At 44.2% G+C, this 26305-nt stretch overlaps 2 protein-coding genes across 14 annotated transcripts in view; one reads left to right on the forward strand and one right to left on the reverse strand.

Moving 5' to 3' along the window:
• The window catches only part of LOC139273303 (upstream-binding protein 1-like), a 96907-nt gene extending 78099 nt beyond the window's left edge, over positions 1 to 18808 (forward strand). For all 4 annotated transcript variants that reach the window (XM_070890045.1, XM_070890064.1, XM_070890055.1 and 1 more), the window contains 3 exons: positions 14376 to 14518; positions 17594 to 17645; positions 17734 to 18808. In XM_070890045.1, the coding sequence (XP_070746146.1) occupies positions 14376 to 14518; positions 17594 to 17645; positions 17734 to 17771 (233 nt within the window). In that variant the 3' untranslated portion in view covers positions 17772 to 18808. The remainder of the gene's footprint in view (positions 1 to 14375; positions 14519 to 17593; positions 17646 to 17733) is intronic.
• Positions 1 to 26305, reverse strand: part of LOC139273318 (F-box/LRR-repeat protein 2) — a 334467-nt gene that overhangs the window by 20741 nt on the left and 287421 nt on the right. For 6 of the 10 annotated variants that reach the window (XR_011595065.1, XR_011595062.1, XR_011595067.1 and 3 more), the window contains 2 exons: positions 22822 to 22948; positions 15446 to 15539 (listed from right to left, as the gene is read on the reverse strand). The exons of 1 other annotated variant lie outside the window; for it this stretch is intronic. The gene's annotated coding sequence lies outside the window, so the exon portion shown is untranslated. Of the gene's footprint in view, positions 1 to 10756; positions 11641 to 15445; positions 15540 to 22821; positions 22949 to 26305 lie in introns of those variants that run through there. 3 more of the 10 variants (XR_011595066.1, XR_011595063.1, XR_011595064.1) reach the window with 3 other exon arrangements.

Here is a 26305-nt window from a genome sequence, read left to right on the forward strand (position 1 = left end):
GAACAGGAGTCGGCCATACGGCCCCTCGAGCCTGCTCCGCCATTCAATAACATTATGGCAGATCTGATCATGAACTCAGATCCACTTCCCCGCCCGCTCCCCATAACCCCTTATCCCCTTATCGTTTAAGAAACTGTCTATTTCTGTCTTAAATTTATTCAATGTCCCAGCTTCCACAGCTCTCTGAGGCAGCGAATTCCACAGATTTACAACCCTCAGAGAAGAAATTTCTCCTCATCTCTGTTTTAAATGGGCAGCCTCTTATTCTAAGATCGTGCCCTCTAGTTCTAGTCTCTTCCATCAGTGGAAACATCCTCTCTGCATTCACCTTGTCACGCCCCCTCATAGTCTTCGACGTTTTGATAAGATCACCTCTCATTCTTCTGAATTCCAATGGGTAGAGGCCCAACCTACACAACCTTTCCTCATAAGTCAATCCCCTCATCCCTGGAATCAACCTAGTGAACCTTCTCTGAATTGCCTCCAAAGCAAGCATATCCTTTCGTAAATATGGAAACCAAATCTGCACGCAGTATTGCAGGTGTGGCCTCACCAATACCTTATATAGCTGTAAGAAGACTTCCCTGCTTTTATATCCATCCTGTTTGCAATAAAGGCCAAGATACCATTGGCCTTTCTGATCATTTGCTGTACCTGCATACTATCCTTCTGTGTTTCATGCACAAGTACCCCCAGGTACCGCGGTACTGTGGCACTTTGCAATCTTTCTCCATTTAAATTATAACTTGCTCTTTGATTTTTTTTTCTGCCAAAGTGCATGACTTCACACTTTCCAACATTATACTCCAGCTGCCAAATTTTTGCCCATTTACTTAGCCTGTCTACGTCCTTTTGCAGATTTTTTGTGTCTTCCTCGCACATTGCTTTCCCTCTCATCTTTGTATCGTCAGCAAACTTGACTACGTTACACTCAGTCCCTTCTTCCAAGTTGTTAATATAGATTGTAGATAGTTGGTGTCCCAGCACTGATCCCTGCGGCACCCCACTAGTTACTGGTTGCCAACCAGAGAATGAACCATTTATCCCGACTCTGTTCTCTGTTAGCCAGCCAATCCTCTATCCATGCTAATATATTACCCCCCAACCCTATGAACTTTTATCTTGTGCAGTAACTTTTTATGTGGCACCTTCTGGAAGTCCAAATACACCACATCCACTGGTTCCCCTTTATCCACCCTGTTCGTTACATCCTCAAAGAATTCCAGCAAATTTGTCAAACATGACTTCCCCTTCATAAATCCATGCTGACTCTGCCTGATCGAATTTTGCTTTACAAAATGTCCTGCTACTGCTTTAATAATGGACTCCAACATTTCCCAACCACAGATGTTAGGCTAACTGGTCTATAGTTTCCTGCTTTTTGTCTGCCTCCTTTTTTAAATAGGGCTGTTACATTTGCAGTTTTCCAATCTGCTGGGACCTCCCCAGAATCCAGGGAATTTTGGTAAATTGTAACCAATGTATCTACAATCCCTGCCGCTATTTCTCTTATGACCCTAGAATGCAAGCCATCAGGTCCAGGGGATTTAGCTGCCTTTAGTCCCATTATCTTACTGAGTACTACCTTCTTAGTGATTATGATTGTGTTAAGTTCCTCCCGCCCCCCCATAGCCCCTAGGCCATCCACTGTCGAAATATTGTTCGTGTCCTCTACCGTAAAGACTGATGCAAAATATTTGTTCAGAGTTTCTGGAATCTCCATGTTCCCCATTACTAATTCCACGGTCTCATCCTCTTAAGGGACCAACATTTACTTTAACCACCCGTTTCCTTTTTATCTACCTATAGGGCTCAAGTTTCAGCCTTAGTTGCTCCAATTTTTTTGGAGCATCTTAGAAATTGCAATTCTCAGCATTTAGTTTGCTCCAGTGAGTTAGAATAGTTTCATTTTAGAACAGATTTTTTTTTCAAAAGGGGACGTGTCCAGCCACTTACACATGTTTTGCAAGTTTAGGCAGCGAAAACTTATTCCAAACAAACTTACAATGGAGTAAGTGTAGATTTTTGTACGCTCACAAAAACCTTGCCTACGCTTATGAATCAGGTGTAGGGAACGAGAGATGGTGGGGGGCGGGGGGGAGGGGGGGTTTCAAACATTAAACACTTCACTTTTACAAATAAAGAGCCATCATCAATAATAAATCATAAATCAATAAATCAACCAATAAATCAATAAAAAAAAATTAAAAATAATAAAAAAAAAAAAAATCAATAAATAAAAAATTAAGTTTCTATTCACCTACTGCAGCACCAGGAGCCCTCCAACAGTGGGTAAGGTGGGGAGGGAGGGGGAGGCTGAACGGGCCCCGCAGACAACGATGCAGATGCCTGGACGAGATGCCGAAGACTTCGGGCGGGGCTCGCCTCCAACAAGATGTCGGGCCGCTGCCGAAGACTTTGGGCGGGGCCCCCTCCCAGCAAGATGGGAGGCAGGCCCTGCCGAGGAGGGGGAGCTTAAGGGGGGTGGGGGGGCGCGGGAGCTGAGCCGGGGGGGTGGCGGGAGTTGAACGGGAGGGGGGGGAAGCCCATGTCTCGATCATCGCCCTGGGAGCCCATTCGGCCAGGCCTAGTGACGCCGTGCTTCGGACCCCTCCTACGCAGCCTCGGGGGCGAGGAGCTACTGTGTGCGCGCATGTGCAGAGGTCCTGGCACTGTTTGCAGTGCCGGGACCTGACTCCGTCTCCGACCCCATGTGCTGTGCCACGCCGAGCACGAAGATGTCCTGAGGAGCTCGCGGAATCACAAGGTAAGCTTTAGGCGCCCTTTTTATTCCAGAAAAGCGGCGCACCTTATGGAAGTGCTCCGTTCTTACAGAGGGCAGAAACTTGGGCCCATAGAAACTCTTGCTTTCTGTTTTTATATTTTGCGGACGGGTTGCACCTCAACAGAGCTGGGACCGATATCCTCGCGGGGCGGGGTGTTTGCTAGTGCTGTTGGGGAGGGTGCTACACCCTGGTGCCCATCCCTCTGCCAGATTAGTTTAAACCCTCCCCAATAGTACTAGCAAACCCCCTGTGAGGATATTGGTCCCGGCTCTGTTGAAGTGCATTCTGTCCAGCCGTTACAGGTCCCACCTCCCCCAGAACCAGTCCCAGTGCCCCAGCAGTCTAAAGCCTACACCACCTCTCCAGCCACGCATTCATCTGCTCTATCCTTCTGTATCTATACTCACTAGCTCGTGACATCGGAGATTACTACCTTTTGAGGTCCTGTTTTTTAATCTCTTTCTAGCTCCCTAAAATCTGCCTGCAGGACTTCGTCCCTTTTTCTACCTATGTCGTTGATATCGATAAGGACCACGACCTCTGGCTGATTTCCTTCTCTCTTCGCTCTCTTCCGCCCCCCGGCCACCCCAGAGTGCCCTGCAGCTGCTGAGCGACATCCTTGACCTTGGCACCGGAGAGGCAACATACCATCCTGAAATAGCATATGCGGCCCCAGAAACTCCTGTGTGTTCCCCTAACTATTGAATCTCCAAATCTCCAATCACTATTGCTTTCCCAATCTTCCTCCTCCCTCCTCCCCCCCCCCCCCCCCCAGTACAGCTGAGCCACCCCTGATGCTGTGGATGTGGCTTTGGCTGTACTCTCCAGAAGAACTTGCCCTCACCCGTATTCAGTAGTGAGACTCACTCGGGATTCTTGCACTACCTGCCTGGTCCTCCTGGTCTATCTTGTGGTCACGCATTCCCTCTCTGCCTGCACACTCTTGCGCTGCAGGGTGACCACCTCCTGAAAAATGCTATCCACGTAGCTCTCAGCCTCACTAATGCCCTACAGTGATGCCAGCTGCTGCTCAAGCACTGAAACCCAGAGCTCAAACTTCTCCAGCAAAAGACACTTCCTGCACATGCGGATGTCCAGAACACGGAAACATCCTGGAGTTCCCACATGGCACAAGATGTGCATTCCAGGGGACTGAGGTGCCCTGCCATGTCTGTACTTAATAGACTATTAGCTAACTTAGAAATGAACTCAAAACACCAGCTTCTCACCAATTTTCTCTTCCCTTGGGCTGACGTCACTTACCTCGCTCCCTGTCACTCGTGCTCCCTCCGGGCTGCGGGCCTACCTTTTTCTTCGGCCGCTCTTCTCCCTCTCTCTTCCTCCCTCTGCTCTGAATTCCCACTCTCCAAATTCCCAACTTTAGCACTATTTAGAAGCACTTCGTTTAGGATCACTCTGTGCAGACCATTATCTTGATATATTTCTAATAATCCTGAATTATGTTTGCTGACAGGAATTTGTCCTGTTCCTTTTTGAACCGTGTCATGGTTTCTTGTTCCCCCAGCCTTGCAGGTAGTTCCACATGTTTATTACCATTTACATTATTTTTTAAATGGCAAGAAATTTTTTTTCTAATACGCAAGCTGCAATAAAGCTACTTGCATTCCCATCCTCAACTGGCTAGTACTATTAATTGATTCAAATCAAAGACTTGCATTTTGAAATGATTAACACCATTTTGTCATCTTTATTGGGAGCCATTCACGTGGCTCATGGGTATTGCCTAATATACCAGTTGCAGAGTTTATTGGCAGCCGAGTGCAGGTTATGGTTGCAAATTGTTACTCCTGCTGTGAACATAATGTGCACCAATGTCCTTGGAGGTGCCTGCAGCTGCTACCAGCAACAACAACTTGTATTTATAACACTTTTAACATAGTAAAACATCCCAAGGCACTTCACAAGACACAAAATCGAGGTGTTGTTTAACCGGGAGCCAATGTAGGTCAGCGAGCACAAGGGTGATGGGTGAACGGGACTTGGTGCGAGTTAGGACACGGGCAGCCAAGTTTTGGATGACCTCATGTTTACGTAGGGTAGAACGTGGGAAGCCACCCAGGAGAGCATTGGAATAGTCAAGTCTAGAGGCAACATGATGGTTTCAGCAGCGAATGAGCTGAGGCAATGGCGGAGACGGGTGATGTTATGGAGGTGGAAATAGACAGTCTTAGTTATGCTGCAGATATGTGGTCGGAAGCTCATTTCCGGGTCAAATATGACACCAAGGTTGCGAACACTGTGGTTCAGCTTCAGCCAGTTGTTAAGGAGAGGGATGGAGTTCGTGGCAGGGACCAAAAACAATGGGTTTGGTCTTCCCAATATTTAATTGGAGAAAATTTCTGCTCATCCAGAACTGGATGTTGGACAAGCAGTCTGACAATTTAGAGATTGGAGAGGTCAAGAGAAGTGGTGATGAGGTGGAGCTGGGTGTCGTCAGCGTACATGTGCAAACTCACGCTGTGTTTTCGGATGATGTCGCCAAGGGGCAGCATGTAGATGAGAAATGGGCCACAGAGATCCTTGGGGGACATCAGAGGTAACGATGCGGGAGCGAGACGAGAAGTCATTGCAGGTGACTCTATGGCTACGATTAGATAGATAAGAATGGTACTAGGGGCACGCAGTGCCACCCAGCTGGACAACGGTGAAGGATGGAGTGGCCAACCGTGGCAAAAGCTGCAGACAAGTCAAGAAGGACGCGGAGGGATAATTTACCTTTGTCACAGTCACAAAAACACCACGCAAAAAAATCTAAACCATACACAAATGACGCCATTTATATTCTAAAAAATAAAATAATAGGCTGTCATTTCAGAGAAGTAATTCAGTTGATCATTGTAAAAATGTGTGCTTTGCTACCTGGGTTTCTCATGACAGATGATCGATTATATTATTGCTTTTTAATTATTCCCTGATACCAGGGGACAATAATGTGATGTTTGGTGCCCATAGACCTGCTGTGCATTCGTTGCTGGCATCCCACGTTATAGGGTACTAAAGCCTGCTCAGCACCTGTTGCACAAGCCATGTCCTAATGCACTTCTGAATTTCTTGTGCTGAGACTGCACAGTTGTTATGTGCGAGGCTGATCGATGTTGTGTTTTATAAAGTTCCAGCATGATCTCTCTGCTTATATTCTATTCCTCTATTTTAAACCCAAGTAACCCACATGCTTTTTAACCACCATCAACTTGCCCTGCACCGTTAAGATTTTATGTATATGAACACCAAGGTCTTTGTGCTCAACTACACGTTTTATAGTATACTATCTTTCCATATTGGTCCTCCCTAAGTGCATCACTTCACACTTCTCCGCATGGGACTCCATCTGCTATGCTTCTGCTGATTTCACCATCCTGTCCATGTCATCCTGAAATCCTCATCATGATCTATTACTTTGCAAAGTTTCATAACATCTGCAAACTTTATAATGCTGGTCTCTACACTTGAGTCTAGGTCGTTTATAAAACTGAAAAAAGTAATGGATTCAAAACTGATCCTTGGGGAAGGCCACTGCAAACCACCTTCCAGTCTGAAAAACATTCATCCACCACCACTAGCTTTGCTTCCTCTTACGGAGCCAAATTTTTTTGGATGCATCTATTTGGATGCGACTAACTGAAATGCAGCCGTTTCTTTGATTGGCTCGCCAAACCTATTGCTGATTGGTCCCAATGGAGGATAATCCACGTCCTGAAGTTCCTCTGGAATGTGTAACTGGAACCGCCCAGCCGAAGTTCTGAGTGAATTTCCAATTTGTAATTCAATCCAATTTGACTTCAGAAGCCACAGAGGAAAGCTCTCCCCAAAAGCCACCAAGTTCGAGCCGAAGTCCCTGAGCCCAGCGCAAGTGAATCCCTCCACCAGATGAAGACCCTTACCCAAGTGCAAGACCTTATACCCCCCCCCCACCCCCGCACCGCACACTTTCTCCCTCCCCCCCCCCCCCCGCACACACTCTCTCTTCCCCCCCCCCCCACACACTCTCCTCCCCCACCCCCCCCCCCCGCACCGCCCCCTCTCCCTGCACCGCCCCCCCTCCACCCTGCTGCGCCCCCTCTCCCCCCCCCCCCTGCAGCGCCCCCTCTTCCCCCCCCCCGCACCGCCCTCTCCCCCCCCCCCCCACCCCACGCACCGCCCCCTCTCCCCCCCCCCCTGCACCGCCCCCTCCCCCCCGCGCACCGCCCCCTCCCCCCCGCGCACCGCCCCCACTCCCCCTCCGCGCACCGCCCCCACTCCCCCCCCGCGCACCGCCCCCTCTCCCCCCCCGCGCACCGCCCCCTCTCCCCCCGGCGCACCGCCCCCTCTCCCCCCGGCGCACCGCCCCCTCTCCCCCCCGCGCACCGCCCCCTCTCCCCCCCGCGCACCGCCCCCTCTCCCCCCCCCCCCCCCCCACCGCCCACTCCCCGCTGCTGCTGGATGGATCGGAGGCAACATTGGACGCATGTGCAGAAAAGTGTTAGTAGGAATTGCGCTTCGGCGGGGTGGCGGAGTCAGTGATATTTGTCCTAGCTCTCACTTCTGCGCATTCATCGAGAGAAGCGTGTGCTGAAGGGCGACTTCGTACAAATAGTTCCTGCGATTTCTTATCTATGCTGCCACTTTCCCATTAATTCCATTAGCTTCCATCTTCACCCTTTTAGAGTTCAATTTCGGTGAATCTATTTTGCACCACTCCAAGGCAGATATGTAAAATGCCATTGTAAAGTGAGAGAAAATGTGAGCTGTATTTAACCTTGCCAGCTTATCGGAGAGCAGCAAATTTCTTCCTCACCTGCTGTCAGCTTCGGTGTACAGGTGAGATATCATTAACTTTGGCAGCTGCATCCAGGCCTGCATCTGTGCACACACAGAGGCTGAACTCCAGGACATAGTCAACATATTTACCGAGGCGTATGAAAGCATGGGCCTTATGCTAAACATTAGTAAGACAAAGGTCCTACACCAGCCTGTCCTCGCCACACAGCACTGCCCCCGCCAAACATCAAGATCCACAGCGTGGCCCTGGACAACGTGGACCACTTCCCCTATCTCGGGAGCCTCCTATCAACAATAGCAGGCATTGATGATGAGATCCAACACCGCCTCCAGTGCAGTCTTCGGCCGCCTGAGGAAAAGGAAGAGTGTTTGAAGACCAGGCCCTCAAAACTGTCACCAAGCTCATGGTCTATAGGGCCGTAGTGATACCCGCCCTTCTGTACGGCTGAGACGTGGACTATGTACAGTAGACACCTTAAGTCGCTGGAGAAATACCACCAGCGATGTCTGCGCAAGATCCTGCAAATCCCCTGGCACAAACATTAGCGTCCTCGTCTAGGCCAACATCCCCAGCATTGAAGCATTGACCATACTTGATCAGCTCCGCTGGGCAGGCCACATAGTTCACATGCCAGACACGAGACTCCCAAAGCAAGCGCTCTACTCTGAACTCGTCCATGGCAAATGAGCCAAAGGCAGGCAGAGGAAATGTTACAAGGATACCCTCAAAGCCTCCCTGATAAAGTGCGGCATCCCCACTGACACCTGAGAGTCCTTGGCCATAGACCATCCTAAGTGGAGGAAGTGCATTCGGGAGGGTGCTGAGCTGCTCGAGTATCGTCGCCGAGAGTATGCAGAAATCAAGCGCAAGGAGCGTGTGGCAAACCTGTCCCACCCTCCCTTACCCTCAACGACTGTCTGCCCCACCTGTGACAAGAGACAATGGTTCTCGTATTGGACTGTACAGCCACCTAAGAACTAATGCTAAGAGTGGAAGCGAGACTTCCTTGATCCCAAGGGACTGCCTATGATGATGATGATATGGCAGTACTCTTGATTGTAGGGTGTCCCTCTGCTGCCAAAAGATCCATCTCTTTCTGTAGCACCTCCAAAACCATTTCTGACATTTGGAGGCGTTTCCTTTTAAGAGCAGCTGCCCGTGGACATTACACTTTGAGAACATGCCGTGCATACTCCGAGACCGCCAAGAGTGCTGCACTTGCAGAGATGACCTTGTATTATAGTGCAATGTCACATTTCTTCACTACAGCCACCCAGTGTAGAACCAGCAGTGGTGCCAGTGCTTCTGTGCTGAGACTGCATTATCAACTCCCATCCATTTATATGGCTGGCACCTACTCCCCACATTGAAAAGCTATATCCAAGCTTTGATAGTTCTAATAATATTTCAACTGTAGTGCTGTAACATATAAGGTAGAATTCAGTGACTCCATTCTGTGATTTCTGAAGCAGGTCTGAGATGTCTGTTTGAAAGAAGATATCGTTACGAGAGTGAACATTGTCCAACTCTAGTAAAATTAAGGTTTTTTTTTTAACCTTTCTGCTTCACTATTGGATCAACTATAAGAAAATAATGCCTTTGCAAGAGATAAGTCCAGATGCCTGACTTTGAAGTGTATATTTTGATGAAATTAATAAAGCCAAAATTCTTAAAGCCATGTTTAATTTTGGCAGAATATAAATGTGCACGAATGCATACACATTTGGAGAAATTGTGTATATTGGTGTAAAACCTGACATGCTAGCTAATTCTGTGATTCTTACTGAACTAGAGTGAATAAGGTTTCATCCATTTTAGCTATGATATTCCTGCTGGACTGGCATACCTGGTGAAGTTGCCACTCTTTCAAACTGGGAATCATGTATCTTTGAAATAATGTAATGTGCTTTTTAAGAAAAGGAAGGCTCTTTCAACAACAGTTCACTGTGCATGTCTGACGGTGATTTCATTTTGATGTACTGAGTGCTCCAGAATGGCTGCGATCCAGATACACTGGGTAGTTCCTGTTTGGTCTTGTAAGGGGCAGAGCCGTCACTTGCTCCATACAAGGCCAAATACATGGAGAGGCCTCAACAGGGATTATGGGAAATCGAGAGTTCCTGCGCTCCAGCTGTCAGTTGAAACCCAACATGTAGTCAGCTGTGAGGCCAGGCATACCAGTCAATCAAGGTGGCAGAAGTGGGTCCCATCTGGCAGTGAAAGCTAAGGTTGGAGTCTCGACCTCTGAAGAGGAAGACTGAAGTTTATTTATTTTTTTAATAATTAAAAGTAGCCCACTTAATAAAAAGGGTTGTGCAGCAACTTTGTTTCAGTGGGGCCCCCTCTCTGGCTCCTGGGTTTAGATGAAGAAAGGTGGGAGGTGGCTCATGTGGAGCATAAACATTGGCATGGATCTATTGGGCCGAATGGCCTGTTTCTGTGCTGTAAATACTTTGTCATCCTATGCCACCGTTTGCAGCCTCTTGGGGCAGTCCATATTTATGTGACTCCAACTCAAAGATTCACTTCTCCTGGCATTGTTCCTTAACCCCATGAAGTAGTGATGAGGTGCGCCCTGGCACTTGTGCCAAGATGCAGCTATTACAGCCCCATCCTCCGGGATCTTTAGGGGTCACTATCTTCTACTTGAGCATGAAGAAAGACAATCTTAGACTCCTCCAGTAGTATACATAGTTCTTAGTTAATCATGAGGCTCCTCGCACAGGAAGGAAGTGCTTACAACTCTGGTATGTCAGGTTTAGCACTTGAGCTTCATGCTTCATTTCCTGTGTTTCCTGCTGAAGTTGATGAAGGCTGCATGTACTAGTTCGTCTCTGGAGCAATAGCCATCTTATTGTTTAAGATGGTGATCTCGATTGTTCACCATTTAGATACTTCGGTGTTGATTATGCTGTCTGCCCAGCTTTCTCCTTCAGATTTCCATGTTTGTTTGTGTAGATGCATACATCTTCACCCTATCCACTGCACTTAATTGGAACTTCAATTTTCCCTAAGTCAAACTTTGGGGGTTTCCCCCCTACTTAAAGTAACATTTCTTGTTAAATATTTGTGGTTGAGGAGCATTGTCCTCTTGAGGAAAAACATTCTTTCTATTCAGACAGAATGGTTTCTTTGCTTTCCCTTAGAAAAGATCGTGGAATTATTCTTATTACTGAGATGTGTGCTTTGGATCATTAATTTATTGCATACATACAGCAGCATATTGCTGCATCCAGAACATTTATACACACTTAAGTGGTTTGAACCCAATATGTAAATACATTGGCTATACACTTCGGCAATCATGGTAGTACATGGGTATACTGAAAAGGTCCCATGGCAGACAGTATTAAAAACATGGGTAAAACTTATTCTAATGATTTTTAAAGGTCATGTACATGGTCCCTCTTGGAATGCTCTGTGGGGCGAACGATAAATTGTAGATGTTTTCCTAAACAGATTATCTGGTCATTATCACATTGCTGTTTGTGGGAGCTTGCTGTGCACAAATTGGCTGCCGTGTTTCCCACATTACAATAGTGACTATGCTCCAAAAGTACTTCATTGGCTGTAATGCGTTTTGAGACATCCGTTGGTCATGAAAGGCACTATATAAATGCAAGTCTTTTTAAGAGAATCTAACGCCAACTGTTTATAATTCATTCAGAATAATAGTCTGAAAATTACTGGCCGGGGAACAGCTGGTTTAAAAAAATATTTATTCATTCATGGGATGTGGTCGTTGCTACTATAGCCCAACATTATTGCCCATCTCTAATTGACTTTGAAGGTAATGGTGAGCCAGCTTCTTGTATCACTGCAGTCCATGTGGTGAAGGTACTCCCACGGTGCTGTTAGGTTGGAAGTTCCAGGATTTTGACCCAGCGATGATGAGATTTCCAAGTTAGGGTGGTGTGTGACTTGGAAAGGAACTTGGAGGTGGTGGTATTTCCATGCACTTGTTACCCTTGATCTAGGTGGTAGAGGTTGCGGGTATGGTCTACTCATATCCATGTACATAGAAATTATTTTAAAATGGGGGAAATTCTTTAAATTTCTTCAGCTTGTTTTAATCTGTATAGATTGTGTACAAAAAAAAATTCTTTTGAGTTAATATTTTTGAATTCTAAGTTGGTTGCAGTTGTAAAGTGATAATTACCACACTAAACTAATTGGGAACGTGATTTATTCTGAATTAATTTTTTGCGGGTGCTGTTGAAGAAGCCTTGGCGAGTGGTGGGAGGGAGTGAATATCTAAGTTGGTGGACGGGGTGCCGATCAAGCAGGCTGCTTGCACTGGATACAGCAAAGTCGATTGGCCTCGACAACATCCCGGATGTAGTGTTTTTGGAGCTGCAGTCATCCAGGCAAGTGGAGAGTATTCCATCTCATTCTTGACTTGTACCTTGTAGGTGGTCAAAAGGCTTTCAGGAGTCGGGAGGTCAGTCACTCGCCCAGAATACCCAGCCTCTTACCTTATCTTATAGCCACGGTATTTATGTGGCTGTTCCAGTTGAGTTCTGGTGACCCCCAAGGATGTTGATGGTGAGGGATTTGACGATGGTCATGCCATTAAATGTCATGGGGAGGTGATTAGATTCACTCTTGTTGGAGATGGTCATTGCTCGGTGCTTGTGCGGTGTGAATGTTATTTGCCACTTGTCAGCCCAAACCTGGATGATGATGTCCAGGTATTGCTGCATGTGAGAAATTGTGAATGTAACTAAACACAGTGCAATCATCAGCGGGCGCTTGATAGCACTGTCAGCAACACCTTCCATTACATTATTGATGATGAGAGTAGGCTGATGGGATGGGAATTGGCCAGATTAGATTTACCCTTTTTGTGGACAGGACATACATGAGTGATTTTCTACTTTGTCGGGTAGATGCCAGTGTTGTAGCTGTACTGGTGTGGCTAGTTCTGGAGCGCAAGTCTTTAGCACTACATCCGAGATGTTGTCAAGGCCCATAGACTTTGCTGTATCCAGTGCGTTCAGCTGTTTCTTGATATCTAATGGTGGGGACCTCGGGGAGGCAGAGATCGAACACCCTCTTGGCACTTCTGCCTGAAGATGGTTGCAAACGCTTCAGCCTTGTCTTTTAAACTCGTGCTTAGATCCGCCATCATTGAGGATGGAGATATTCATGGAACCCTCTTCCTCATTAGTTGTTTAATTATCCACCACCATTCGCGACTGGATGTGGCATGCCAGGACTGTAGAGCTTTGATCTGATCCCTTGATTGTGTGATCGCTTAGCTCATGCTGCCTCCACTGTTTAGCATGCGTTGTTGCTTCGCCAGGTTGGTGCCTCATTTTCATGTATGCCTGGTGCTGCTCCTGGCATGCTCTTATACACTCTTTGACCCAGGGTTGGTCATCTGGCTTGATGGTAATGGCAGAGTGAGGGATATGCAGTTGCAGATTGCACCATGCAGATTGTGGTGGAATACAATGTGGCTACCGATGGCCCACAGTGTCTCATGGGTGCCTAGTTTTGTACTGCTAGATCTGATCTGAATCTATCCCATTTAGCATGGTGGTAGTGCCACACAACTCGATGGAATGTGTCCTCAATGTGAAAACAGGACTTCATCTCCACAAGGACTGTCATGGACAAATGCATCGGCGACAGATAGATTGGTGAGGACAGGGTCAAGTAGGTTTATTCCCTCGTGTTGATTCTGCTTGATTAGGTTGTGGGATAGCTCTCCTAATTTTGGCAAGACCCCAGATGTTAATGAGGATGTGGCTGTTGTAATGTAGGAAACATGGCGGCCAATTTGCACACAGCAAGGTGACAATGACGAGATAATCTATTTTAGTGATGTTGATTGAGGAATAAATATTAGCTAGGACACACAGATAACTCCCCCTAATCTTCGTAATAGTGCCATAGGATCTTTTACGTCCACCTGAGAGGGCAAACGGCTTCGGTTTAACGTCTCATCCAAAAGAAGGCACCTCTAACAGTGCAGCATTCCCTCAGTTCTGCACTGGCGTGTCAGCCGAGAGTTTTGTGCTCAAGTCTCTGGAGTGGAACTTGAACCCACAAACCCCTGACTCAGGTGAGGGTGCCACCAACAGAGCCATTATTTTCTTCCTTACTGATATTTTGCTTATATTAATTTTGGTGAGTACCCGTCCCTGATTCAGTATTGATTTCCTTGATGTTCGGCATGCTATCCGTTTCCTCTATGTAAATAGTGATAAGGTAATTATTCACGTCCGCCATTTCCTTATTTTCATTAACAATATCACCGTTATCAGTTTTCAAGGAGCCCCCGTTACTCTTGACCACCCTCCTTTTCCTAATATAATTGTAAGAAATTTGTTATTTTGATGTTCCTTGGAAGGTTCTTTTCATACTCCCTTGTAGCTCTTTTTGTCACTGTTAGTTATTCTTTGTATCTTTCCAGTTGCCAGGATCTGTGTTCATTTTTGCATTTTTGTATGCTTTTTTTCTTTGTTTTATGTTGTCCATTAACTCTTTTTGGCAAATGGGGTATAAATTGGTTTTGTATCGCGTTAAATTATTTTTTGTTTTATCCATTAACAGATTGCTCAGTTTACTGTGGGCAGCCTCTCATCACATTGAAGTAAATTTGAATGGAATTCAAATTCACAAACTGCCATGGTGGGATTTGAACTTGCATCTCTGGTTTCGTCCGGGCCTCTTGATTACTAGTCCAGTAAAATAGCCGCTATGCTACTGTACTAATTAAGAAATAGCAGGAATTGGTAGATCACACCCTGAGGTCAGAATAATTTTATAACCATTCTTTTTTTTCCATGCCTACCTTTTAGTGTACCATGCCATCTACCTGGAAGAGCTGACAGCAGCAGAACTTGCCAAAAAGATTGCTACTATCTTCGGTATATCCCCAAATCAGATAAACCAGGTTTACAGACAGGGTCCTACAGGTATTCATGTTCTCGTCAGTGATCAGGTAAGTGAAAAATTTATTGCAGAGATGTCTGAGAACCGTCTATGCTGAGTCCAGTAACTGTTGCCATGGTCATGACTCATTACAGGGCTGGATTGGGACTGTTCTTAACTACATGCAACATTCCATTAACCCATGAAAATGTAAGTGTCAGCATTGGCTCAGTGGCAGCACTCTTGCCTCTCCAGTCAGAAGGTCCTGGATTCAAGCTCCACTAATGAGTCATGAGCACATATTCCAGGGTGACACTTAAGAAAATGCTGTACTGTCATTGTACTGTCTTTGAGATGACACATTAAACTGAGGCCTTGTCTGTCCCCTCAGGTGGACATCAAAAGATCCCACAGCACTATTTGAAGAAGAGCAATAACATTCTCCCATTGTACTGGTCACCATTTATCCCTTGACCAACACCTAAAACAGGTCATCTGGTCACTTATTTTATTGCTGTTTGTGGGATCTTGATGTGAACAAATTGCCTACCATGTTTCCTACATTTGAATAGTATCTATATTTCAAAGCTACTTCATTGGCTGTAAAATACTTTGGGACATCCTTGGATTGTCAAAGGCACTATCCAAATGCAAGTTCCTTCTTTCTGAAAATGGCTGAAACTCATTGGTGATTTCAAATACACAACCATTTGGGTAGGGAGTGAAATGTTCATTTTCTCACTCTTTTTTCCCCCCCCCCTTTTTTTTGTTTAATTCCATCATCCTTTTCCTGAGCATTTTCTTCCTTTCTCCTCTCCCAAAGATACGGATTCTTAACAGAAGTTAAGCACGTGACCTTTAATACAGCGCTCAAACAGCCATTCTTGTTGTTTGAGTCCCAAACAAACGAATGTCAACAGACTATCCAACAGCACGGCATTCAAAGCTAAACTCAATCTTGTTCTCCTCCAACATCCACACTTCTGACGGGGCTCACCTGATCATGAGGAATAGGAACTCCAAACTCTGTTCCCATAATCCCTTCATCCCTGCCCCTCTTCAAATAATGCCGTGATATCTTCACTATCCACCTGAATAGGCAAGAGAGGGCATTAATGTCATATACAACAACAGCTTGTAATTATATAGCGCCTTTAACATAGTAAAACGTCCCAAGGTGCTTCACAGAAGTGTTATAAGACAAAACAAATAAATTTGACACCGAGTAAGAAGAAATTACGGCAGATGACCAAAAGCTTGGTCAAAGAGGTAGGTTTTAAGGAGCGTCTTGAAGGAGGTAGAGAGTTTTAGAGAGAGAGTTCCAGAGCTTTGGGCACAGGCAGCTGAAGGCACGGCCACCAACGGTTGAGCGGTTATAATCAGGGATGCTCAAGAGGGCAGAATTTGAGGAGTGCATATGTCTAGGGGGGTTGTGAGGCTGAAGGAGATTAGAGATGGGGAGAGGCGAGGCCATGGAGGGATTTGTAAACAAATAAATAAGAGAATTTTGAAATCGAGGCATGGCTCAACCAGGAATCAATGTAAGTCAGCGAGCACAAGGGTGATTGGTGAGCGGGACTTGGTGCGCGTTAAGACACGAGCTGCCGAGTTTTGGATGACCAAGTTTACGTAAGGTAGAATGTGGGAGGCCAGCCAGGACTGTGTTGGAATAGTCAAGTCTAGAGGTAACAAAGGCATGGATGAGGGTTTCAACAGCGGATGAGTTGGCGCAATGGCAGAGACGGGCGATGTTACAGAAATAGGCTGTTTTAGTTGTGCAGCACATGTGTGGCCGGAAGCACATTTCAGGGTCAAATATGACGCCTAGGTTGCGAACAGCCTGGTTCAGCCTCAGACAGCTGCTGGGGAGAGGGATGGAGTTGGTGGCTAGGGAACGGAGTTTGTGGCAGGGGACCAAAGACAATGGCTTCGGTTTTCCCAATATTAATTTTTGTTCATCCAGTACTGGATGTTAGACAAGCATTCTGACAATTTCGAGACCATGGAGGGATCGAGAGAAATAGTGGCGAGGTAGAGTTGTGTGTCGTCAGCATACGCGTGGAAATTGACGCTGAGTTTTTGGATGATATCGCCAAGGGGCAGCAGAAATAGGAGGGGGCCAAGGATAGATCCTTGGGGGACACCAGAGGTAACGATGTGGGAATGGGAAGAGAAGCCATTGCGGGTGATTTTCTGACTACGATTAGCTAGATAAGAATGAAACCAGGCGAGTGCACTCTCATCCAGCTGGATGATGGTGGAGAGGCGTTGGAGGAGGATGGAATGATCAACCGTGTCAAAGGCTGCAGACAGGTCAAGAAGGACAAGAAGGGATTGTTTACCTTTGTCACGGTCACAAAGAATGTAATTTGTTACTTTGATGAGAGCCGTTTCGGTACTGTGGCAGGGGTGGAAACCGGTTGGAAGGAATTCAAACATGAGTTCCAGGAAAGATGGGCACTGATGTGGGAGGCGACAACACGTTCAAGGACTTTGGAGAGGAAAGGGAGGTTGGAGATGGGACGGCAGCTTGCAAATACAGTGGGGTCAAGGGTTATTTTTAGGAGAGGGATGAGTACGGCTGATTTGAAGGAGAGGGGGACAGTACCTGAGGAGAGAGAACCATTAACAATGTCAATCCAAGATACCACCCTCATACTGCAATATTCCAGTGATGTCAGTGGTGCCTGAAGCCATTGAGGTGTGGGTTCTACTAATTAAGCCAAGTGCATTTAGCAAAAAATATACCTTCAGCCCCCCCCTCCCCAAAAAAAGGACTATTGGAAATATATATATAATGTATACACTATTATATAGAGAGATGTGTTTTGGCTGCTGTGTTGAATCTGAAAGAGGAGGCCTATAGTGATTCCTGGGAACTGGAGCCTGTTGGTATGAAGGTTTCCCTTCTCTTAGTTCCTATGTAGAATAAGTTTGGGCAGTTTTGACTCATTCTTTGATGCTTACAAGGTTGGCTAGATATAGAAATGTCTTAGATGTGCTCTTAAGATACAACTCCCTCTGCCAATCTATTTAATTAAAATCTTCCAGTATTGAGCACAAAAATAATTGCCAGAATAAAAAATTTTTGTTCGTCCCACACATTTCTGAAATAGATTTCACTTTCTGAAAATGTGTTTTGCAGATGGTTCACAACCTCCAAGATGAAAGTTGCTTTGTAATCAGCACAGTAAAAGGTGTGTAATTTTCTTAAGTAATTTGTACAAATCAACCTAATGGTAAGCAGATTGATCACATGTATGTATTTTTTCTTTTATTTTACAGCTGAAAATACTGAAGGCTACCATGTAATTTTGAAGTAACCCATCCCATTTAGCAGTTAAGCTGGACTACATTTTTGCATATAGAAGATATCTTTATTATGACAAAGGACATTGAGCAAATCCATGTAAATGTTAGAATCTGACTTCACTGTACAAAATGTTTCATATTGAAAACACAGCTTGACTGTTCAGTTACCTTACTGAGAGTTTGAAACTTCTGGAAATATCACTGCCACCAACCAGCACCCTCCTTGCACGCCTTAAGGATGCAGCAAGCTTGAGGGTAGGCCTGAAAGTCCAGAAATTATGGTTCAAAGTGGTCTTCATAAATATGACGAGGAGGAAAAATGGCCAGTAGATCCAATTTTGCACAATAATTGTCTCATTTTGAAGCATTTATGCTTCACCTTACCTGTCTAATTGATGATTAGTTTTGAGATTGATGTTGAGGTATGCCATGTTATTTTTTTTTAATGTTTGCCTTTTACTTTTTGTGCCGTAATGCATTTTGCTGCCTTTATATGATACTAATTTGCCCAGCTAGAAGTCTATCTGCAAGATCATATAGTGCAGTTGCTAATCTGCATTCGAAGGAGAAAAAGGCAATATAAAAAAAAGTTGTGATTTCAATTCCTGATTTCAAATCAGGGCATTTGTTTAATTTAAAGTTGCAGCTTGCACATTCTTGAGCTGTATTTTTTCCTCGCTTCCTTTAAGGTCATACAGGTTTTTTTAAAAAGCCATCACAACTCCATTGTAGAGGCTGCCTTTATTTCTGTTTTGAACATTTAGTGCATTTTAGTGTTTTAGTTCAATGTCAAACCTTTAGATAATAGCAGTTGTGAATAAAGCAGCAGCTTCTCAGTTTTATTAGTAAGAGGAAAGGTGTGTTCTGCATTTAAAAATTACAATAAATTTGTAAATGTCCATTAATCAAATTCTATGCTTTTGAAAGTAGTATTTATAAATGTAGTTGTGTCCTATAATTCTTTGATTTAAGTCATAATTGTGCCTCTGTGACCAAATTTCACTGCACTGATATGTTAATAAAAATCAAAATTGTTTTGCTTTTCAAATGTTTGAGGGATTATAATTCAGTTGATCAAGCATTTTAAGTCAAGCTCCATGTAATACAAATCAGAGGTTTTCCCACCAAGGGAGAAAACAAACTTGTTACCATAGCTGGCCACTTCAACGTGGCTGTCAGAATTGCTTTAAAATATACCGAGGTGAAGCAGCTTTTGGCATGGAATTCGGATTGCAATTTAATTATAGGTACGCTGGTGCAAAAACAGCCATCAGTAATGTCCCAAAAGTGTTACGTTTCACACAATTTGCTGGTGCTTATTCTAAATCACAATTTTGTTATTTTTGGTTTAGAGATCTTATTATGGGACGTGCATAAATCCACATTGCCTCTGTAATATAGTTTTCAAACCATTTTTTGCAAATGTCTCTTTAAACTGTGTATGTGTTAAAATTAATATGACCATTTAACCACTGATTAGTATATAGTGTTGATGGTCAGCAAACATCAGTGTGAAATGTTGACATTTAACCCATGCAGCTCTTGTTCAGTTTCAACAATTTGTTGGGCTGTGACTGCACATGGTTTCAGCTTGTGTTGAGGATAAAGGTTAATGGAATATTTCATACTAAATCGCTGCATAAACTGAATTCCTATAGTTCTTTTGGTTGGTCTGAGAATTTGGCTTATGCGCCCTGTACTCTGATTGCACCAAAGTAGAGCCCTGCACAAAGCATCAATCTGTTCTGTTGTCTCCACAGATGCTGGCTGACCTGCTGTGCAATTTTTGTGATTTACAGTCTCTCTTTTAATGCCAAACCTTTTCCCTTAAACTTTAATAGGGGTGTTTCATATATATATAGGAAGCAAGGGTTTAAAACCAAATGTTGTTTTATGGTCCACACATAGAATAACATAACAGGCCCATGGAAAACAAATTTGTCCTCATGCAGGATCCTTACAACTCCAGAAGAGCCCAGGTTGATAACAGACTGAATCTCAAGCAAGCTAAAGACGTTGCCCACATAATAATCCCTTTGTAAAGACAACCTTCCTTTGGCTGTTCTTTTGTCTGTTGGCAGTAAGACACTCTACCTCATTTCCATTCAAAAAATTCACTTGGTTTGCGTATTCTTTGACTCTGGTTTTTCTGCAATTATTTAAATATTGACATCTTGGAAAGTAAAACACATATTAAGGCTTTAAGCACTGTGTGAAGAGGTCCTAGGCCTTCACAGGAGCTGGCCATATTGACTTATCATAGAATCGTAAGATGCTTTTATATGGCACTAGTGCAGCTGGGCTCCCATGTGTTGGTACTATGCAGGTGCCTGCAAGCCAAATGTAAATCTGACAGGACTTACTAAAACCAGTGACCTGGAAGAATTGCTTAAAAACTGGTTTTCCTAGCAGCCAGTCTTATTGAATCCTAGCAATTTTATGCTTGAAGCTGGCTGCACAACACCCACACTTTGGGAATCTGGCAACAGTAACAGATCTTGTGCAATATAAAAGCATCTACAGAAATTACAGCACAGAATGCCAGTCAAATTGCAGCAACTTGCTGTAATCCCCTTTCCCTGTATCCTGTCCGATTCTTCCTTATCCAACTGCCTTTTAAATCATGTTGTAGCTTCTGTGAATAACTGGTTGTGGTGAAGCACTACATGTTTAAAAGTAGTAATCTCAGGATTGCTACCAGTGCCATGTGCTAGTCAGAGTAGGAATCGCAGGATAGCTCAGATGAATGCGTGGCTTGAGGAGTGGTGCAGAAGGGAGGGATTCAAATTCCTGGGACATTGGAACCGGTTCTGGGGTAGGTGGGACCAGTACAAACCGACGGTCTGCACCTGGTACCAGGACTGGAGCCAATGTCCATGGGGAAGTGTTTGCTAGTGCTGTTGGGGAGGAGTTAAACTAATATGGCAGGGGGATGGGAACCTATGCAGGGAGGCAGAGGGAAATAAAAGGGAGAAAGGAGAATAGTAAAAGTGAAGCGCAGAGAAATCCAAGGCAAAAAATAAAAAGGGTCACATTACAGCAAAATTCTAAAGGGGCAAAGTGTGTTAAAAAGACAAGCCTGAAGGCTCTGTGCCTCAATGCGAGGAGTATTCGGATTAAGGTGGACGAATTAACTGCACAGATAGCAGTTAATGGATATGATGTAATTGGCATCACAGAGACGTGGCTCCAGGATGGCCAGGGCTGGGAACTCCACATCCAAGGGTATTCAACATTTAGGAAGGATAGACGGAAAGGAAAAGGAGGCGGGGTGGCGTTACTGGTTAAAGAGGAAATTAATGCAATAGTAAGGAAGGACATTGGCTTGGATGATGTGGAATCGGTATGGGTGGAGCTACGGCATACCAAAGGGCAGAAAACGTTAGTGGGAGTTGTGTACAGACCTCCAAACAGTAGTAGTGATGTTGGGGAGGGCATCAAACATGAAATTAGGGGTGCGTGCAATAAAGGTGCAGCAGTTATAATGGGTGACTTTAATATGCACATAGATTGTTGCCCATATTTTAATACTAATGGTTTCCCTTTCAACTTGCACCTCAAACAGGATTGTATTATGGTCACCGCTCCCTTTTTCCTTATCTACATTTAGTTCAACTGCCTGATCAGTTCCTGTTGTGGGCATACAAATATACTTACGAGAAAGGTCTGCACACATTTTCAGAATTCCATTCTTAAAGATGCTTGCCTTTTGTTCCATCTTTTTTTAATGCAAATTTATGGCGATATTGCTATCCAAGTTACTCATTTATTCAGGACATGGGCAAACTCCCTTCTGAGTGCCGTGGAATCTTTATGGTTCAGCTAGGTGTCAACCAGGTCTTGTTTATTATATCCGAAAGAAAAAATACTCCCTCAATCCTATATTAAAGTGCCTGAAAGTGGAACTTACCTCACATTCAGAAGGTTGTGGGTTCAAGTGTACAACCAACCAACTGAGCAAAGCTGCCATGAAAACTTTTCACTTCAGCCAAACTGTTTAATACTAATGTGAAAACAAAAAAGGGAAACACTAGGAAAACCTCAATTTGAAGAAGAGTACTACAGTATTGAATATAAATTCTGCATTGTTTTAGATCTGTACATGAAACCTCAAATAATCTAGTGATGGCTGTGAACCAATAGTGTGTGCAAGGCTGGCTTTCATGGTCGGTCACTTGGCATCGCTGGTGAAAGGAAGGGCTGGTGTCAGGAGCACAAGCTTGTGTTGAAATTCTGAAATGTCTGCAATGGGAGGGGAGGGTGGAGAGAAAGAGATATCTCCAAAAGAAAGCCATCAGCCTGAATTAGCACTTTTTCTATCCATGAGACAGTGCATCCTTGAACACCACCCTCCCCAACTCCTAAAAAGAGTAAATGGAAGTTGCACTTGGTAGAGAGACATCTCTAATTCATAACAAATACAACAAATGGAAATTTGTTAATTTAATAGGCTGCAATCTCAATGTAGTGTGAAACCTGTAAATTACATAAAGCTTAGGAACTGTTACCAGTTTAAAAAAAATGTCCTTAGTTTCAAAATGGTCATTGTGTATATATATTATATATATAGTGTTTTATTTGAAAATTAGTTCTTTACCCAGCTCTCTATCCCTGGGATAGAATCATGCAAGCATTCAATCCGAGATAAGCTGTGGAAAGAGCTCCCCATTCCAGAAAACCTGCTGACAGACAATGACCTCATGAGACTTTGGAAGCAGCAAGCGTTAGTGATTCTGACTTGAGGTTCCAGATACTGCAGCTTTGCAAATGGCTGCATTGTAAATGAGAATGTCTGTGGTTTTCGAGTACCCCTTGTATATTTTGCAATGCAAGTGTCTTTAAGTCCATTTTTTTTGGTGTCTTTTTTGGAAATGTACTTTCAAGTCATTACAATGTGGTTCTAATGCAGATCTCCTCACATTTTCCTGTATCTGCACACGAGCTATTTTTGTAAAATAAATTCATGTAGGAGCCCTACTGTGGTTAAAAAGACACATGTTCTTCACTATCACTTTATAACAATGGCACAAGAGGTTAAATGCACTGGCTGGAATTTCTCACCAATTGAAATGAACAGACAGAAAAGCTCCAGGCTGGTGAACAATGAGTGGAAAATCCTGTCTATTTTCCTTCTGGGAGTTCAAATTGCAAAAGTCTTCAGTGTCGGGTTTGTTCTGGATTCCCTCCACTGTTGTTGAGGCAGAAGAGAAAATGATGCAGGCATTTTACCATCAACTTTAACATTTGCTTCATGGCATAAGCAAAGTATGAGCTTTAAATGGAGATACTCAATTCAATCCATAACATGGAAGACCATACCAAAATCCATTTCTTCTAATATACATTGTATAGAAAACAAAAGCAACTCTCTGGCTTGGTGTTAGGAACACAATCACAAACAGTTGTGGCATGACACAGACTTTCATTGACTGTAGGATGACCAATTGTACCACTTAAGATGTCACACTAAAACGTGAACAATGCGGAGAATATTTCCTGTTTGGATTGGTTTGATGATGTTCCACTTGTAGGAACATAAGAATTAGGAGCAGCAGTAAGATCATTGCTGATCTTCAGCCTCAACTCCACTTTCCTGCCTGATCCCCATATCCCTCGATTCTCCTAGAGTTCAAAAATCCATCTCTCAGCCTTGAATAACTGAGCATCCACAGCCCTGCGGAGCCTAGAATTCCAAAGATTCACAACCCTCAGTGAAGAATTCCCTCCATCTTAGTCTTAAATGGCTGACTCCTTATCTTGAGACTATGCTCCCCAGTTCTAGACTCTGCAGCATCTACCCTGTCAATCCCCCACAGAATCTTGAGATCATCTCTCATTCTTCTAAACTCCAGAGAGTCGGGCTCAATCGCTTATCAGACAATCCAGTGAACCTTAATTGCACCTCCTCCAAGGCATGTTTATGTCCTTCCTCAGATAAGGAATATTCCAGGTTTGGTCTCACCAAAGCCCTGTACAATTGTAGTAAGACTCTTCTACTCCATCCCCCTTGTAATAAAGGCCAACATGCCATACCTACATGGCAACTTTGTGTTTCCTACACATTGACACCTAATGCCAACATTTAATAGTTTCTCAGTTTTTCTGTTCTTCCGACCAAAGTGAATAACCCCACATTATTCTCCATCCTGACCTGTCCATATCCCTTTGTAGGCTCTTTTGTATCCTCCTCACAGCTTACTTTCCCACCTAACTTTGTATTGTCTGCAAACTTGAATACATTGCACTCAGTCCCTTCATCTAAGTATTAATATAGACTATAAATAGCTGAGGCCCAAGCACTGATCCTCGAGGCCCCTCACTAGTTACAGCCTACCAGCCTGAAAATGACCAGTTACTCTCTGTGAACCAATCCTTTATCCATGCCAATACCTTACCCACAACCCCATGAGCCCTTATCTTGCTTAACACCTGTTATGACAGGATCAGTCCAAGTCAGCATGGATTTATGAAAGGGAAATCATGCTTGACAAATCTAGAATTTGAGGAAGTAACTAGTAGAGTGGACAAGGGAGAACCAGTGGATGTGGTGTATTTGGACTTTCAAAAGGCTTTTGACAAGGTCCCACACAAGAGATTGGTGTGCAAAATCAAAGCACGTGGTATTGGGGGTAATGTACTGACATGGATAGAGAACTGCTTGGCAGACAAGAAGCAAAGAGTTGGGATAAACGGGTCCTTTTCAGAATGGCAGGCAGTAACTAGTGGGGTGCCGCTGGGCTCAGGGCTGGGACCCCAGCTATTTACAATATACATCAATGATTTAGATGAAGGAATTGAGAGTAATATCTCCAAGTTTGCAGATGACACTAAGCTGGGTGGCGGTGTGAGCTATGAGGAGGATGCTAAGAGGCTGCAGGGTGACTTGGACAGGTTAGGTGAGTGACCAAATGCATGGCAGATGCAGTATAATGTGGATAAATGAGAGATTATCCACTTTGGGGGCAAAAACACAAAGGCAGAATATTATCTGAATGGCGGCAGATTAGGAAAAGGGGAGGTGCAACGAGAACTGGTGTCATGGTACATCAGTCATTGAAGGTTGGCATGCAGGTACAGCAGGCGGTGAAGGCGGCAAATGGTATGTTGGCTTTCATAGCTAGGGGTTTTGAGTATAGGAGCAGGGAGGTCTTACTGCAGTTGTACAGGGCCTTGGTGAGGCCTCACCTGGAATATTGTCTTCAGTTTTGGTCTCCTAATCAGAGGAAGAACGTTCTTGCTATTGAGGGAGTGCAGCGAAGGTTCACCAGACTGATTCCCGGGAGGGCAGGACTGACACATGAGGAGCGACTGGATCAACTGGTCCTGTATTCACTGGAGTTTAGAAGGATGAGAGGTGATCTCATAGAAACATATAAAATTCTGACGGGACTGGACAGGTTCGATGCAGGAAGAATGTTCTCGATGTTGGGGAAGTCCAGAACCAGGGGACACAGTCTAAGGATAAGGGGTAAGCCATTTAGGACTGAGATGAGGAGAAACTACATCACTCAGAGTTGTTAACCTGTGGAATTCTCTACCGCAGAGAGTTGTTGATGCCAGTTGGTTGGATATATTCAAGAGGGAGTTAGATATGGCCGTTACAGCTAAAGGGATCAAGGGGTATGGAGAGAAAGCAGGAAAGGGGTACTGAGGTGAATGATCAGCCATGATCTTATTGAATGGTGGTGCAGGCTCGAAGGGCCGCATGGCCTACTCCTGCACTTATTTTCTATGCTTCTATGTAGCACCTTATTAAATGTCTTTTGGAAATCCAAATATACTACATCCTATAGAGCTGGATAATAAGAAGGGTCTTAAGGTGGAATGGGCTGCCAACTTCCTACCACCTGTTTTATACTATTGCACCTTTCAAGATCTACCCCATTGAGTCTGGAAATGACAAGGGTTTCAGCAGTGAATGGGTTGAGATAGGAGGCAAAGAAAAATGGACAATATATCCACTATTCAATATTGTTATAATTAACATCTGACATTGCAATATTTTAATTACTGCAACTTCTATTGATGAGAATACATTTCAGGGCTGTTTGTACAAGACTCATTCAAAAATACATCCACACTGACTGAACCCAGCTCGGAATTGCAATACATTAATCATTTGATTGATTGATTAACAATTTGTGGTAGTGATTATTTAGTCCCTTTTAATCAGGAGTTACTCAACTTGCAATATTTACCCATTGCCAGCATTTTTATTTCAGCTTGGCAGAGCTTTCTCCACTTCAGTTATTCCAAGTTGGACTCTTACAAGACTGGTTTGTGTTTTTTTTTTAAAAAAGAGCAATGGCCCTCAGCTTAGAAATATACAACTTCAAAAGTGGACCAATATTCACACCTCACCTCTTCCCATCCCAGCAATATATTTTATTAGTTGTCGGAGCTTATATTTAACCTAAAAATGGTGTAAGGACTGAACATTGTTTTTAAATCTCATCACTTGTATCATGAATTGCGTCAGTGTGGTATTTGTTTTTCGACTGAATAGCCTGGGAGCTTTGAGTTAAGTAGTAGATTTTGTGAGTCT

Source organism: Pristiophorus japonicus, chromosome 1 (genome assembly GCF_044704955.1).
Source record: "Pristiophorus japonicus isolate sPriJap1 chromosome 1, sPriJap1.hap1, whole genome shotgun sequence".
NCBI lineage: Eukaryota > Metazoa > Chordata > Chondrichthyes > Pristiophoridae > Pristiophorus > Pristiophorus japonicus.